Source organism: Cervus elaphus, chromosome 19 (assembly GCF_910594005.1).
Source record: "Cervus elaphus chromosome 19, mCerEla1.1, whole genome shotgun sequence".
Classification (NCBI taxonomy): Eukaryota; Metazoa; Chordata; class Mammalia; order Artiodactyla; family Cervidae; genus Cervus; species Cervus elaphus.
In genome coordinates, this window is record NC_057833.1 from 49782781 (window position 1) to 49798032 (window position 15252).

Below are 15252 nucleotides of genomic sequence, written 5' to 3' on the forward strand. Positions count from 1 at the left end.
AATTATCTTGTCTCTCCTCAATATATAAAACCAGCATATAATTGTCATCGTAAACCTTTATTGTACCCTTTTCTCAGAGTAGAGGAGTAACTTTAATTTTCTCACAATTTATGCTATGTAACAAATCCTCTTCCTTATTCTGAAACTCATTAATATCTAATAGTCCTGGGAGCCTCTTCTTCCCTTTAATTTCCTAAATGATAAACTCTTACACATATGACATAATCTCTGCTTCACTAAACTTGAGTCATTATTTTGCATTTATTTCTACTATTATCTAATCTTATTGAGTGCTATGTCTTTGAGACATGGATTATCAAGGATGTTCATATTTAGTAGGAGGACATGGAAGAAAACCAAACCAAATCAATTGAATTTATTATCCAGTTTTAATTACTGTCTTAGTGCTTATGCTCAGAATGCATAAGAAGAATTCAAATAAAAATGGATTTTTAAAAAGCAGGGTATAAAATCAAGAGTGCCTCTATGAAGTTCCCAGTTCTTAAAGACACATCAGCCACAACATTTGGATACTAACAAAATACGAATCTGTAAAGCTGTATTTCTGGAGAGCTGTCTACTGCTCTGCATTCTGAATGGCTCTGGGGAAGTTTTTCTGTAACCAGGGATACTTAAGGTAAACATTCTGACCTTCTTTAAGGAGACCAAAACCTTCAGACAGATGAGGCCAATTAACCTAGGGAGAGCAAACATCTTGGTTTTCCCATGAGAGTTCTAGGCCATGCTGATTTTTCTGACTTAGTTATTATTAATTCCCACTTTTACTCTCAAAAGAGTCTTAGTTCTAACAATAATTGTCTTACATAGAGCTATTTTATTTTCCCTTCTAGAGGCCAGGGTTCTTTCTTAGGGCCCAAGAAGTCAAATTATGTTCCCTGTCACTGTAAGGACCATATCAAAATGGGTTAAATAAAACCAGGCTATAGTTAAATCTCCTATCAAATTGCTTACATCCTACCTGGCATCTGTTCCCCCAGTGCAGAACCTGGTCTAAATTGACATATTTAGAGAGAAGCATAATGCCACCTGTAGAAGGAGCATATGTTGAAATTCTGGCTCTGTTCTTGTCATTATTCTAGCCAAGCTGCAGACCCTGCCTACCTTCCATTCCCAAGATCTACCAGAAATCCTATTTGTTTTGTTACATCCTCTTGAGTCCACAAACTCTAAAGGGGTTTATATCTCAACATATATCCTAGGAATATTTGATCAAGTTGCATCCATGAAATTAGAGACACAGATGCTTAGTAAGCCTTTATTCTGTAAGGATGCAACATCATCTAATACAAATTTGTATATATTGCATAAGCAAGTCAGATAGAATTTAGTTATTTCAGTAACATTACTAACGGATTTATCCATTATTTTCTACTAGTTCATTGAGATGCTCAAGTGTGTCACAACACTTGGTTTTTCTAGCCCAACATCTAATTAAGGGACTGAAAATTGAATTACCTGGCAGGGCAGGTAAACTTCCACATTCAAGATAAATAAGGAGGAGATATGGCTAAGAACTGTCCTTTCTTTGCCTAGCATCTCTCACAGGTTCATGTCAAGCCTTGAACGTGACTGCCCAACTTTCATTTTCTTCATTGCTGCCTCTCAATGGGGCTTTGACCACTGTGGGCCTAATTTTTTATTATAATCTCAATCTTGAGTTTTCCTTTACAATGAATAGATCCTAACATCCTAATATTTGGGTGTGCCGGTAAAATGCAATATTTCCTAAGATGTTATCAAACATCTTAGAGAAGTATGACATTCATGTTAATGCTACATTTTCACATACAAGAAAGCTTTTCAAAAATTAAATGGCTGAAATCCATCAGTACTAGTTTAAAAATGGCTAGCAATCAGTTGGATCACTGTATTAAAGATAAACTTAATGACACAGACAGTTAAGATTTTATCATTGTTGTGTTTCTTTAGTAGAAGACAATACCTTTGCACTTCTTACACACTCAAAAGTGGGTTAAGTTCTGTACTGAACCACAAGTGATGCAGGTCTTCGAGGTTTTCTTTCTTTATCTCTTTTCCCATTGGTACTGAACTTATTTTTAACATAGTTCCCATGTCCCATTTCCTACTCTTTCCCCATACTGTTCTAGAGCAATCAGCTCAAGTCTCTTTGGGAAGGAAATGTTCCAGTACAAAGGATAATTAAAGATATTATTTAAAGCGAGAAAAAAATTCATATTAGACTATCACAAGTGGAATTTTATTTTAAAATAGCCTTGGTTGGTAAAGTTCTGATTTTAGTTTATTCTTTAAATATGACTTACACCAGCATTATTGAACAACTACTTTCAGTGAAACAAACTCTCTAGTGCAGTCCACTCCTGTGTTCACTGCTGTTGTTAAAAGGCAGATTTGACAATGAAATCTAAATGTTACATGTAAATCAAATGTTTAAAAATGGAATTCTAATTTACTAATGACTTCTACAGTTGTTTATCCTCAATTCTGAGTGAGCTTCAACTGGAAGTGACTTCTAACCTTTTAGCTTTATATTTTCACATGATGCATAGATCATAAGGTATTAAAAGACTCAATGGACCAGGGGCCTTGAAGGTTAAAGGTACTAATAAAAAAGATCACATTTGGAGTGTGAATACTTGTCTTCTAATACCAGGCTTCCTTGGGGTGATGAAGCCCTGGATTTGCTTCTCCAATTCCTGGGTGATAAGGAAGCTACCTGGCCCATTTCACAAGAAAGAGTAATGGTTTCACCACATAAAGGAAAACCCACATCTTGAGGAATCATCCTGCCTAAGTTGCAGAGCAGAGAAGGGAAGGGAGGACAGCAGTCAGATTTGGGTGTTACCTCGATGGCTAGTTGGAACTGCTCGTGCTCCCGCTGTAGCTGCTCTGCTTCAGACAAAGAGCTGGCATTGACCAGGCTGGCATTGAGCATTGACTCCCCATTGCGGATCCATCCCAGGACCTAGGGAGTTGGGACAACAGCACAGGTGAACGGCCTTCAGTCAGACAGCTCACTATCACCTACCCACAATGAAGAGAAGATAGGAAGGATCTGGATAAGTAAAATCTCTCCAAATTTATCTGGAATAAGATATTTATCCCTGTGCCATAAGGTATTTATTGTTAAGTACCAATCTCATTCCAAGCTTCACATTTTCTTTCCTACCCTTATCAGTCTTCAATCCCAGTCTCCTCAGCTACTTAATTTAAACATTACTTTATCTGATTGCACTGTAGGTATGTTTTTGAAGTTCCTTCTGGAACATAGTATGGTAAAAATAAATAAATTCCATATGTATGGAATATCGGTATGGTATCCTTTCCTTTTTTAAGGCCAACAACTGCTTGAAATCTATATCTCACCATACCTATTAGAAACAATCTCTTCATCATCTAGTGAAACCAGACCATTCTACAGCACTCACGAAAGTCTGCCTTATTTGGTTATTTTGACCTATGTTTCATCTCCCCTCATTAGAATGTAAACTTTTGGAAGACTTGATTAACACATGAGTCATATTATAGTCTCACTCAGTGCCGAGCATAGTGCTTTTCACATGACAGGTATGCAGTAACATTTTTGAAAGAGTGAAAATATCCAAGTTACTGTGGAAAATATCCAAGTCACACCTGAAAAGTGGGTCCAGCCTCCTATGGTTTGCAAAATAGCCAAGAGTAGACAAGTTTTAGCCTTGATTGGTTAAACAACCCAAAGGGAGGAAAAAGAAACCAAGCAAAATAGTATGAATCACCCATACACTGGATCATCAGAAAATGGAAGAGTATGTTATAATTGATTTAAAGTATTTAGAGGTTATGGCTAGGCTGATTTCTAGGTGACTTCTAGGCTGATTTCTAGAGGAAGATTTCTAGGTGACTTTAATTTAGTACTGGGGGAAAGAAAATTCAGCTAGAGAATATTAGAATAGAAGGAGAAACAGCTGATACTGTCTAGACAGTCCTAGCTGAAATGGAAATGTGGCAATTACCCAGCTAATAGAGTCTGGTGGAAATAATCAAACTGGAAGTATTAGGCCTTGAAAGTCTACCTTGTGTCTGGTCATCAGAAAATTGCCAAATATTTGCTTTATTCAAGAGTCTGAGAGTTTGCTTGGAGAGGAAATAAAAGTTCTTCTGAAATTTCAAGATCAGTAAATACCATCCATCTGTTCCCTCAAGGCAAAGCAGAAGACATCATAATCTGTTTCAGAGTTTTAGAGATTTTTTTTTTCTTCTCTCAACTTCCTCATGTTAAACAATTAAAAAATACTAATCCTAGTCTCCTTTTCCATAACCCTCACTGGCATTTCTCAAATGTCCTCCTTGGGCAGAAAATGACTGATGCCATATTGTGCATGGATAACATTGGGACATAAATCCCACTGAAGCTGGGCTATTTGGACTGAGATGTTAATTCATGGGCAGTCTGGCAGATTGCGGATGAGATACCAATCTGTAAAGCAATTAGTTGCAGGAAATAACTGTTCAGAGTGTATGTGTGAAATCTCTGATGCCACTGGTACACTGTAGTTGGCTGACTAGAGGCGCTTATGATTTCTAAAAGCTGGCTGTAAGTTTGGGTACATGCATACACAGATTGCATGCCCAAATGCTTCAGTCCTTTGGAAAATGGAGCTTATAATTTATATTTCTGAACTATGTGAGTCCTTCTGCCATGATTCATCACATCTTGCTTGGTTCAGGATTCATTTGAGGGTGTCAGAGAAACATTTTCTCAATGTGCATCACAAATCAACGCTTGTGGGGGGGGGGGCAATCTGACTCCCTCTGGGCCTCTTGAGTCTTACTGGAATATTTTTCTCTGTTTTCAGCCAACTGAAAACATTAGTTATAGCTATAGTTGTGGGATCTCCATCTACCAGATTCTCCATTTAGAAATATGATAGGTTTTAGTCTCTGCATCTTACATTAAATCATGCCGTATCCTTGATATCCTTGTTATTTTTATTTCCCAAATGTTGTTTATAAAGGCATTCCAGGACTTTAAATAGGAAATTTGATTTTAGGAAGACAAAAATGTGATACTACAGTCCTCTGCTCTACCAGCTGAGCTATCGAAGGGTGCACAGGAAGACAAAAATGCATGGCAGTTTAATCAATGACTTGGTTCAGGGGTGGGACTGATGCCAGTGATTAAACTACAAGCATTTTTATCTTCCTAGAATCAAATCTCCCATGTTGACGTCATGGACTCAGTCCTAGAAGCAGAACTGAGACCATGTTTAAAGAACACAGAATCTTAAGTCAAAACACCTGGCTTTGTTTCTACCTGGTAAAGCCACTTAACTCCTCTGAGCCACAGCTTTTTCAACTGTAAAGGTAGGATATCTTTCCTTCCTGTATCAGGGTTGATGTAGCATACTGTAAAATGCAAAGCCTGCTGATAGTGGTGATTTTTAGTTTTGAGACAAACCTAACTATGATTCTCCAATTATATCTTTCACAATGAGAAGAAAAAGAGTTTGGGAATACCAACTTATATTCTAGTATTTGCAGAGTTTATTTCTATATTCTGATGAGATACAGATAACTTAGCTATTTTCTTATCATCAGTCTTTGGGCTCTGATCAATAACTCTTGTTGGTATAATTTTCCATTACTGTCATATTTATCTTCCTGGTTCATAAAATTGGTTATTTATTCTCTGTGAGCATCCAAATGAGAGAAAGGTAGCAGAAGAAATTTTGTAACAAACATGAGAAATATTGGCCCCACTAATCTTGAGCTATTTGACTTTTGAAACATCATTTAATCTCCCCGAGGCTCAGTTTTCTTATCTGTAAAATGGTAAATCACAAGGTATAGATGAAATGAAATAATTACTGTAAAAGTATTTTGTAAACCATAAGATGTAATCCTATAAATGCACGTTTTACATAGATCATTCATCTTGGACCATAGTTTACCAATAGGTTAGATGGTATTTAAAGGTCACTTGGAGCCATAATATTCCATACTCCTTTCAAAATTCAGAGGCTGTCTCTATAACCACAGGATAACACAGAAACATAGCCCTGCAGAAATGAGGGTTGGGAAGAGTATTGCTGCTTGGGGACTTGGGAGTTAGGTCACCAATTCAGCTCAGTCAGGCTGAGGGGGGACTGAACATAGAGATCTACTGCTTCGTTAGGCCAAGGAAGCTCAGATAACCCTGACTTAGGAGAAGGATGGATTTTGTTAACTGGATGTGAATGTCCAAAATGATGATGCCACCTAAGCTGGGGAAGCTGGACCCTGTGCCCACATAGGTTGCGAAAGCTGCTTTGGCTATGACTGTGTTCTCTAGGTCACACTGACAGGAAACCTATGAGGCTCTTGCTACTGCAGATGATTTATCACAAGGCACAGTCACTTCTGAAACTCTAATCACAGGGAAACTGTCAGCCTCTCAGGTGGTTAACTGGGAGCCTGTTATATTTCTAGTATTTCTTAGTTAAAAAAATTCACAATTTATGAGATTATATATGTTTATCTTTCATGATATTATGGACTCTGACTGTGTGTCTTCTTAATTATCTCCATTTTGAAACAAATGGATGATACTTGTCCCTATGGCTGTCTATCTTTCGGTACTACTCCAACTCCTTTGAATTTTTATGTACAGTGAACAGAATTAAATGGTATTTTCTATAAGAATATGAGGAGAAGGTAATATTTTCTCCTTTGTTTTAAATTCCTATCTTGATCATATCCAAATATTGGCCAGTATTTAGTCCACAGGGATAATTTAAGTCAATGTTTTTAGTAGACAAATAAGTACAATTTATTTTCCCATAGCTCAGAGCTCCAACATCCTACAAATCCATTTTGGCCTATTTTCTGCTAAATGCATGGCTCTGCAGGAATACATATGGGCAGTCATTTAGTTTTATGCCCACTAAATAGGTTTTTCAAATCTCCTTCAATTATCTAATAAATGTGAGGTCATCCTTACCAGAGTAGCAATTTTCCTGGAAAACAATCAGAGCATTTTGTGGGGTCTGGAGAATAATCTTAACAATTTTTCTAGAAGAAAGGGAGTATCTGGGTGGTCTAGGGCCCTGGACCATGGGAATCAGGGGAGTGGTTTCCCTTCAAGACTCAGCATTTCTCTGGAGATGCTGGGGCCATTTATCTTAGATACAAAGTCCTAAGTAATCCCTCAGAAAGCAAATCAGTTGCATTAATCAGTTTCATTTGTTCTAAATACTTGAAAATTATTTTTAGTCAATGTCTGTGATATCATTGCTCCTCAGAGCCCCAGTTTAATATAACTGTGGTATAACTGCACATAGGTTATGAAGGCCAAATCTAAACCTTTAACCTCTGAGCTATAATGACAGAGACATAACACACTGTTGTCCTCTCCCTTTCTGTCTCTATTAATGGCACTTCAATTAAGGTGTCCTTTTGTTTTTTGTTTTTGAGAGTACATTCCGAAGAGAAACTCTCAAGCTGGTGTCTAAATTTAGCTCACATGATCAATACTGACATCTAAATTAACTCCCTCTTTCCAAGTGTCAACAGTTTCCAAGTCAATATTTCCTGCTCCACCAACTTCCATCAAACCTCGAATGCCTTCTCTGAAACTGGATTAGAAGACTCCCTAAAGAAAGAGCCCACGCTGACAAGAAGAACAAGTCTGTTTAATGAGGCATAAAGCCTTTTAACGGAACAGCAGTCCCCCGGCACCTGCAAGGGCTGATATCCTTTGCCAAGGCCTTCATGGTTTCCTAAAGGCTGATCTCAGCCATCCAGTGCCATTTTGAACTACAATCCCCCATGTGTCATTCTTGCCATGGTGAAGAGAAGAAGAAGGAATTTTCTCATTTCAGAATTTCCTCTTCTGGAATTTCAAATTCCAGAAGAACTTTTTTTTTGCTCTATAATTCATGAAATACTGAATGGGAATGTATGCAATTAGTCAAACCTGGATGATCCATATATAGTTAATCTACTTCCCCACTTGACAAACTACCTATCATCCTTCAGCTCCCCATCCTGTACAGAACGTATACTTGGAAGGTTAAAAATTAATTTCATTTCCATTTTCATCACAGTAAAAAAAACATAATTAGAAAGTTGTCTCTACTATGAATTCTGTAACAAAAATAAATAAAAAACAAAGAATGAAAGCAAAATTATATGATGTTGTTGTTGTTCTGTCGCTAAGTCATGTCCACCTCTTTGCGACCCCATGTACTGCAGCATGCCAGGCTTCCCTGTCTTTCACTATCTCCCAGAGTTGGCTCAAATTCATGTTCATTGAGTTGGTGATTCTATCTAACCATCTTATTCTCTGTCACCCCCTTTTACTCTTGCTCTCAATCTTTCCCGGAAACAAGCTCTTTTCCAGTTAGTTGGCTCTTCGATTCAGGTGGCCAAAATATTGGAGCTTTAGCTTCAGTCCTTCCAATGAATATTCAGGGTTGATTTCCTTTAGGGTTGACTGGTTTGATCTCCATGAAGTCCAAGGGACTCTCTAGAGTCTATTCTAGCACCACAATTCTAAAGCATCAACTGTTCAACACTCAGCCTTCTTTATGGTCCAACTTTCACATCCACACACGACTACTGGAAAAATCATAGCTTTGACTATATGGACCTTTGCTGGCAAAGTAATGTGTCTGCTTTTTAATATGCTATCTAGGTTTGTCATAACTTTCTTTCCAAGGAGCAAGAGTCTTTTAATTTCATGGCCACAGTCACCATCCACAGTGATTTTGGAGCCCAAGGAAAGAAAATCTGTCATCATTTCCACTTTTTTCCCTGCTACTTGCCATGAAGTGATGGGATCAGATGTCATGATCTTAGTTTTTTGAATGCTGAATTTTAAGCCAGCTTTTTCACCCTCCTCTTTCATCTTCATCAAGAGGCTCTTTAGTTCCTCTTCATTTCCTGCCATTAGAGCGGTATCATCTGCATATCTGAAGTTGTTGATATTTCTCTTAGCAATCTTGATTCCAGCTTGTGATTCATCCAGCCCAGCATTTCACATGATGTACTCTGCATGTAAGTTAAATAAGCAAGGTGATGATATACGGCCTTGTACTCCTTTCTCAATTTTGAACCAGTCCATTGTTCCATGTCTGGTTCTAACCGTTGCTTCTTGACCTGTGTGCAGGTTTTTCAGGAGACAGGTAAAGTGGTCTGGTACTTCCATCTCAAAAAGTCAATTAGGAATAATTTTCCTGTTATCCAGTTTATTGAGATGACCATGAACAAAGAGCAGAGGAGAACTCCCAGGTCTGGATTTCGGAGGCCTGGGCTCAAGTTTCAGCTAAGCAGCCACGAGGCCCCGGGAATACTCATCTTATAGTACACCTCAGTTCCTCATTTGTAAAGTAAAGGTACACCACTCTCTCTCATGGGCTTTTTCTCCTAAACTGAGATTACAAATGAGAAAGTACTTCTCATAAGAAAGAAATTACTATCATTTCTGTCAAGAGATTCAGAATTTGAAAACTCATCCCTACTCTGGGCCTGCTAGGATTTCTACCATGTCACCACGAGTAACATGTCTCCATGTCTCCAGACAATCAAGTGTGATCCCAGGATAATTAAATTGAAAAAAACCTGGATGGCAGTGCTGTGACCTGGCTTTGCTTAGGGCCCAGTGATGTCACCAGTGCTCAAGATGGATCTTTAGCACAGAATGTGAGGACTCAGCACTGATTGGAAAAAAAGGGGAGCAGAGAAGGTAATTTTGTACATTATAATAAATAATATATAATAACTATAAAAGCATAGGCATTAACAAGGAATACTTTGAATAAAAGGGACAAAGAAATAATTATAAAACATATTTTTGTTCCCTGTGCTAAATTAATAGACTTAAATCTAAAAGTTCTAGCGGTTACTGAACATGATATTTTGGACGGGGCTCTGCCTAGAGGAAGCAGGGGAAACGGGTTGCTTGGGAGAGTCTGGAGCAGAAGAAGCAAACACTGAAGTGCTATGGGATCTACCCTGCCAGGAAGTTCTCCTGGACATGTGGAAGGTGATGGCGAGTTATTTCTTCAGTGTGACCTTTGTCTGGTGACCTTGCTAAGCTTCAGTGACTTCCTCTGAAAAGAGAGTAATATTTGCTTCAGAGAACGGTTGTGAGGATTGATCAAGAGATAGGTATAAAAGGTCTATGACACTCAATAAGTGGAACTATAATTATATTTGGATTTCTTCAATCCCACTTTGTCTAAATAGGAAGTTACCAATCATTATGCTGAAAATTCCCATTTAGTCTGTTTATAATATAAATATGTAGTATTTTTAAAATGTATCATTGGTCATTGTGTATATGTTCTTATAAATCCCTAGGAATGGTACAGGAATATCCTTTAGAAGAATAGATAGTATCATGTCTCATACAGGTAAGAACTCTTTAAAATTGGCTTTAATGTGGCAAGAACATTTTCTTATAAGAACCATAAACACACTGAAAAGAATAATGGGAAGTGAATGATGGCTACCACTTATTATCAAGAATATGTCAGGTCCTTACTAGACACATAGGTGCCCCCAAATTAATCAGTCTGGCTCTAAAGCCTGAATATGGCTATTGATAAAGGCTTTGCCTTTCCCATGAACTCTATGTAGGATCGAGGACAGAAAGGAAGAGAACAGATTCAGTGACTGAGGATGAGGACAACTTGGAAAAGCCCTGAGAAGATGTTCTCCTTAGATTGTTGTATGCCAGAGAAATAATGCATTTGGATGTAAGTCTGAGCCACTGGACCATTAGATCTATTTATTAGAGTCAATAGACAGCAGACTAGCTTTCAGAAGCTAATACAACCATTCCTTAACTTACCTATTCCTAAGTTCTGGTCACACCTGAGGCTCTGTAAGCCTTACCCCATACCAGGAGCAGGCCCAGACCAAACTCAGCAACTGGAAAGCCCAGGCTGAAGGTGGAGGGCCAGGCTCACCTGTTTGACCTCGGCCTGGAGGTGCCGCAGTTGGAGGCACTGCTCAAGTCGCTTGTGGGTCTGCTCTGCGTTGAGCTCCAACTCATGCTGTTTCTCATGGAGAAACTCTAATAGCTCTTGTACCTGGGCTGCCAGATCAATGTCTTTTTCACAGATTAACTCAATCCCTGATTAAAACAAAATGTAAACAATTAAAAACCAGGTAGTACCATAAAGACTACATTTCCTTCAACATGCATATGAAAGCTGGAATTTGGAAAGACATCACCAGTACCCTCCCAACCTCTGCATATCACTCTGTGAAAAGGGATAAATCACCATAATGGGCCTTTGTTTGAGATGCTCAAAGCATACCATCTCTATTGGATTAACTGATCCTTTGCCAGGGAACAACTCTTTAACAGATGATCAGCTCCTTATTAACTGGAGTCAAAGAGGTGGTTTACTGGAGTCCATCCCTAGACAAGACCGCGTACACCAGTCCTTACTGGGTGGTTTGCCTACACCCAGAATATTCCCTTTGGATTACATTGGGAAATATGAAACAAAGCCCCAAAGATGCTGTCTCAGTAACTTCTGCTAAAGGCACGCTCTCTTTCAGCTGGTCAGATGCAATTCACAATTAGATGCTAAATGCATTCTGAAGAGAATAGTTGGCCAGTGGTAATTTTATTAGCCAACTACTCAGGTTCCCTAAAAAAGCACTCTTAGAAATACCTGCTAACTCTATTGTTTATCAAATACAGGCAAACACTCCTGATAACCATACCCCAGCAATATCACAGGGGTACTAAGTACTTGGCCTTCCCAGGTGGCTTGGCAGTAAAGAATTCGCTTGCCAATACAAGAGACATGGGTTCAATCCCTGGGTGGGGAAGATCCCCTGGAGAAGGAAATGGCAATCCACTCCAGTATTCTTGCCTGGAGAATCCCATGGAAAGAGGAGCCTGGTGGGCTACAGTCCATGGGGTCATAAAGAGGTGGACATGACTGAAGTGACTTAGCACACATTGAATACTTATCCATTTAGAAAAGTCATCACACTAAAATTGTGCCCACAGGACAGTTTGCTCACCCTTCTACTGATTCAAAGCATTAGTAAGCCCCACCAGTCACCAACAAGGGCTCCCAATGTTTATTAATAAACTGCCAACCATCGGAGACGAATCAACACCCACCAGGCAGAAGCTGTGGCTCCACTCCTTGTGTAAAACCCCCCACCTCCCTGCCTTATTTTTTTGGAGTACCTCTCCCAGCACACAGGCATGTGTGCATGCACATGCGTGCGTGTACACACACACAGTTTCTCTCTTCTCCAAACCAGCATTCCTATTTACACATTATCACCAACAGGCCTAAAGCAGCCTTTCTCCAACAGATTTCTGCTTCAGCAAGGGTCACTAAGGAACGCTAAGATGGAGCAAAGGCACTGCCTAGTTATTAAGGTCCTTCTGTCCTCTAGTGACTTGACTGTGATTCCTTACTTGCTATGATAGAGTACAGGAATGTGTGAGACCTGTCCCGAATCAGAATCCTGATCTTGGCAAGTTACCTGAGCTTTCAGAAATTTCACTTTCCTTACATGTACAGTGGGATTTTACATACCCATCTATCTCAGGAGCTGACTGGGAGGATTAAATGAGATAATATATTATATATATATATATATATATAAGTATCTAACATATGATGACAATGAACATGTTTTGCTCCTCAGTCCCATGGCTTTCCTGGTTCCTGACTCAAACTTTCAACTTTCTATCTTCTGAAATTCATGTCTTCTTGGCTCCTATCTCCAACTTCATGCAAGTTGTATTATTTCTTGATTCTTATTGTCCAGCTATTTCTGATTCAGCCCTGCTCAGATCCTTGGCTTTTGGAAAATCCTGACTCTGGATTGCTTGCCTTCTTCTGATCCCTGACTCCACCTGGCTCCTCAGATTCTTAATTTTGTCCAGATCCTTTCCCTGAGCCCATATGCTGGAATCTATGACCTGGTGCAGTTGTGGTCCTGATACTGACAAACAGAATCCCAACTAACCATGAAGTTCAGGGTGCCAAAGTGTAGTTACTTCCATGGAGATCACACTCAGAGGAGCCCAAAAATCTCAGTGTATGGCCACATAAAAAAAAATTTCCCTTTTGAGACTCCCCCCTCACTCTGACTGACGCCATCAGAAATTCATCACTGCCACCACCAACACAGTGGCCTGATGCAGTGGGAGTGTATACGGAAAGTCTATACATGTGAAGGGAAATTCATTTCTAGAGCCAAAAATAGTGCTTTATATAAGACAATATGGGAGAGTGGGAGATTTTTTCTGGTGTTACATGTAATAATTTCAGTATCTTTCCATGTTTATTTTTTCTGTTGGTTTCATAATTCTAAGTCCCAGGTCCTGAAAATCTGTATCTGTGGGAGACAGAGAAGGGAATGGCTTGTTCTTTTGGCAGTCAACTCCCTCCACTTACTATTTTCAATTACCAAGAGGATGTGGTAGAGCATCTCCTTGACTAAAATAAAAAAAGATAAAGAAAAATTTCTACCTTTGCAGTGCTAGGCATCATGGGATGACCCTTGACCTCCACGTTTACTTCCTAAAAATGTAATTTAAGATCCACCTGCAGAAGTAGATCCTTGCTTCCAGCCACAATGCAGATTTTTTTCCATTTCGTTTTCATTCTACAAGCATCTCTGCTGTTTAGTATGCTGGGCTTGGGCTAAGTGTCTTTCTATGGGAAGCTCATGGCTCACACCTGTCACATCACATGCAAATGGGCTATCTAAGCCTGGTACCTCATCAAAGGGGCCAGCCACCTGCTTAGAACACCATCCAGAACAGGCTCCCTGCCTGCCCTGAGACTCCAGTCCTTCATTTTCATTTATTTCACTTGATATTTTTTCTTTTTTGAGATGAACAGGAAATAAAATGGGTGAAGACAATGCCTACTGCACTTCTACACTCAACAACTCATCACATGAATGAAGTGAATGGGAAGAACATGCAGAGTTACTCCAGCAATACCTAGAAGAACAGAAACTCATGCCTCTTTCCTGGTGCCCACAAACACATTGATATGTGTCCCAGCTAATACCCATCAACTGGTAAGCAGCATCAATCAATAGCAAACAGTATTTTTGTGTATTGACATTACTGCTTTCAATCTAATCTGAGGCCTGTCTTCCTTAGGGGCTCTCCAGAGATGCAATAAGATGTGTTTGTCTTTCCATCAAGTAATGAAATATATTCATACCAAAATAGTTTGTTAGCCTCTCTAGAGAAAGCTGTATTGAAATTTCTTTCTGATGTACCTCCACAATGTCCTGCAAATATCCTTGTCAGAACACTTCCATTGAGGTCAGTTCCTTACTAACTTGTCTGTGTTCTCATAGTAACGTAGGTTCCCGGGGGCCAGGGCCATTTCTATTTCATGTATCTCAGCTTCTTTAGGACCTAGCACAGTGCTTGACATATAATATTCCCAAAATACCTGTTTAGTGAGCACAGGGGCCTCTTTAAGGAAGAACTCAGGTAACCTGAGAGCTCTGGGGACAGAGTTAGGTTGGAATGCAGGCTCTGCAACCTATTAACAGTGAGTCTCTGGGTTCCAAATCCCCTCTGAGCCCGCCTAAGATGGGAATCTGAACACTGAGTCCTCGGGATTGTTAAGAGGACTGAGAGAGATAAGGTAGATACAGGGCCTGGCATTCAGTAGGCTCAAAAACACCCATGTCCCCACTTTTTCCTTTCCCTTGGGGGAAATTATATTCTGTGTTGATTACTGATGGGACTATTGAATGACTTATATAAAATGTAAATAGAAAATCTAACCATCAGATGTTTATGAGCTTGTTCAAAGTATATCATTAGAAATGATGATTTGGATGCTACTAGACTAGTGCTCTTAACCTTGGCTCACATAAGGTTCATCTGGAGAACTTTAAAAGTCACCATGTCCTGGCCACAGCCCAGACCAATAACATCAAAATCTCTATGGGTAGGAACCAGGCATCAGGAATTCCCACCTTAAAGTTCTCAGGGTGATTCCAACATACAACGAAGATTGGGATCCACTGGATAAAATGGAACAATGGTCAGCGATCCAGGGACAGAGACATTCCTTAGGCTACACTCAGTTACCAGAACGTTCAGCATAGGAATTACTTAGGGCTCAAGGCCGCAGTTAATAATAAAATGTTATTTTGCTTTCCTTTGCTGCCAGATTGAGAGTATCACTTTAATTTCCTCATGGAGAGAGGTGGCTGTGGTCTAGGGTAGAGTTAGGTATTTCTGGCTATGCTGCCCATACTTGTAACATG

At 39.4% G+C, this 15252-nt stretch overlaps 1 protein-coding gene across 16 annotated transcripts in view; it reads right to left on the bottom strand.

Annotated features, from left to right (window-relative positions):
• The window catches only part of KALRN (kalirin RhoGEF kinase), a 673187-nt gene that overhangs the window by 276084 nt on the left and 381851 nt on the right, over positions 1-15252 (bottom strand). For all 16 annotated transcript variants that reach the window (XM_043875040.1, XM_043875043.1, XM_043875038.1 and 13 more), the window contains exons 15-16: positions 10932-11098; positions 2846-2965 (exon numbers count right to left, since the gene is read on the bottom strand). In XM_043875040.1, coding sequence (XP_043730975.1) covers positions 2846-2965; positions 10932-11098 — 287 coding nt within the window. The remainder of the gene's footprint in view (positions 1-2845; positions 2966-10931; positions 11099-15252) is intronic.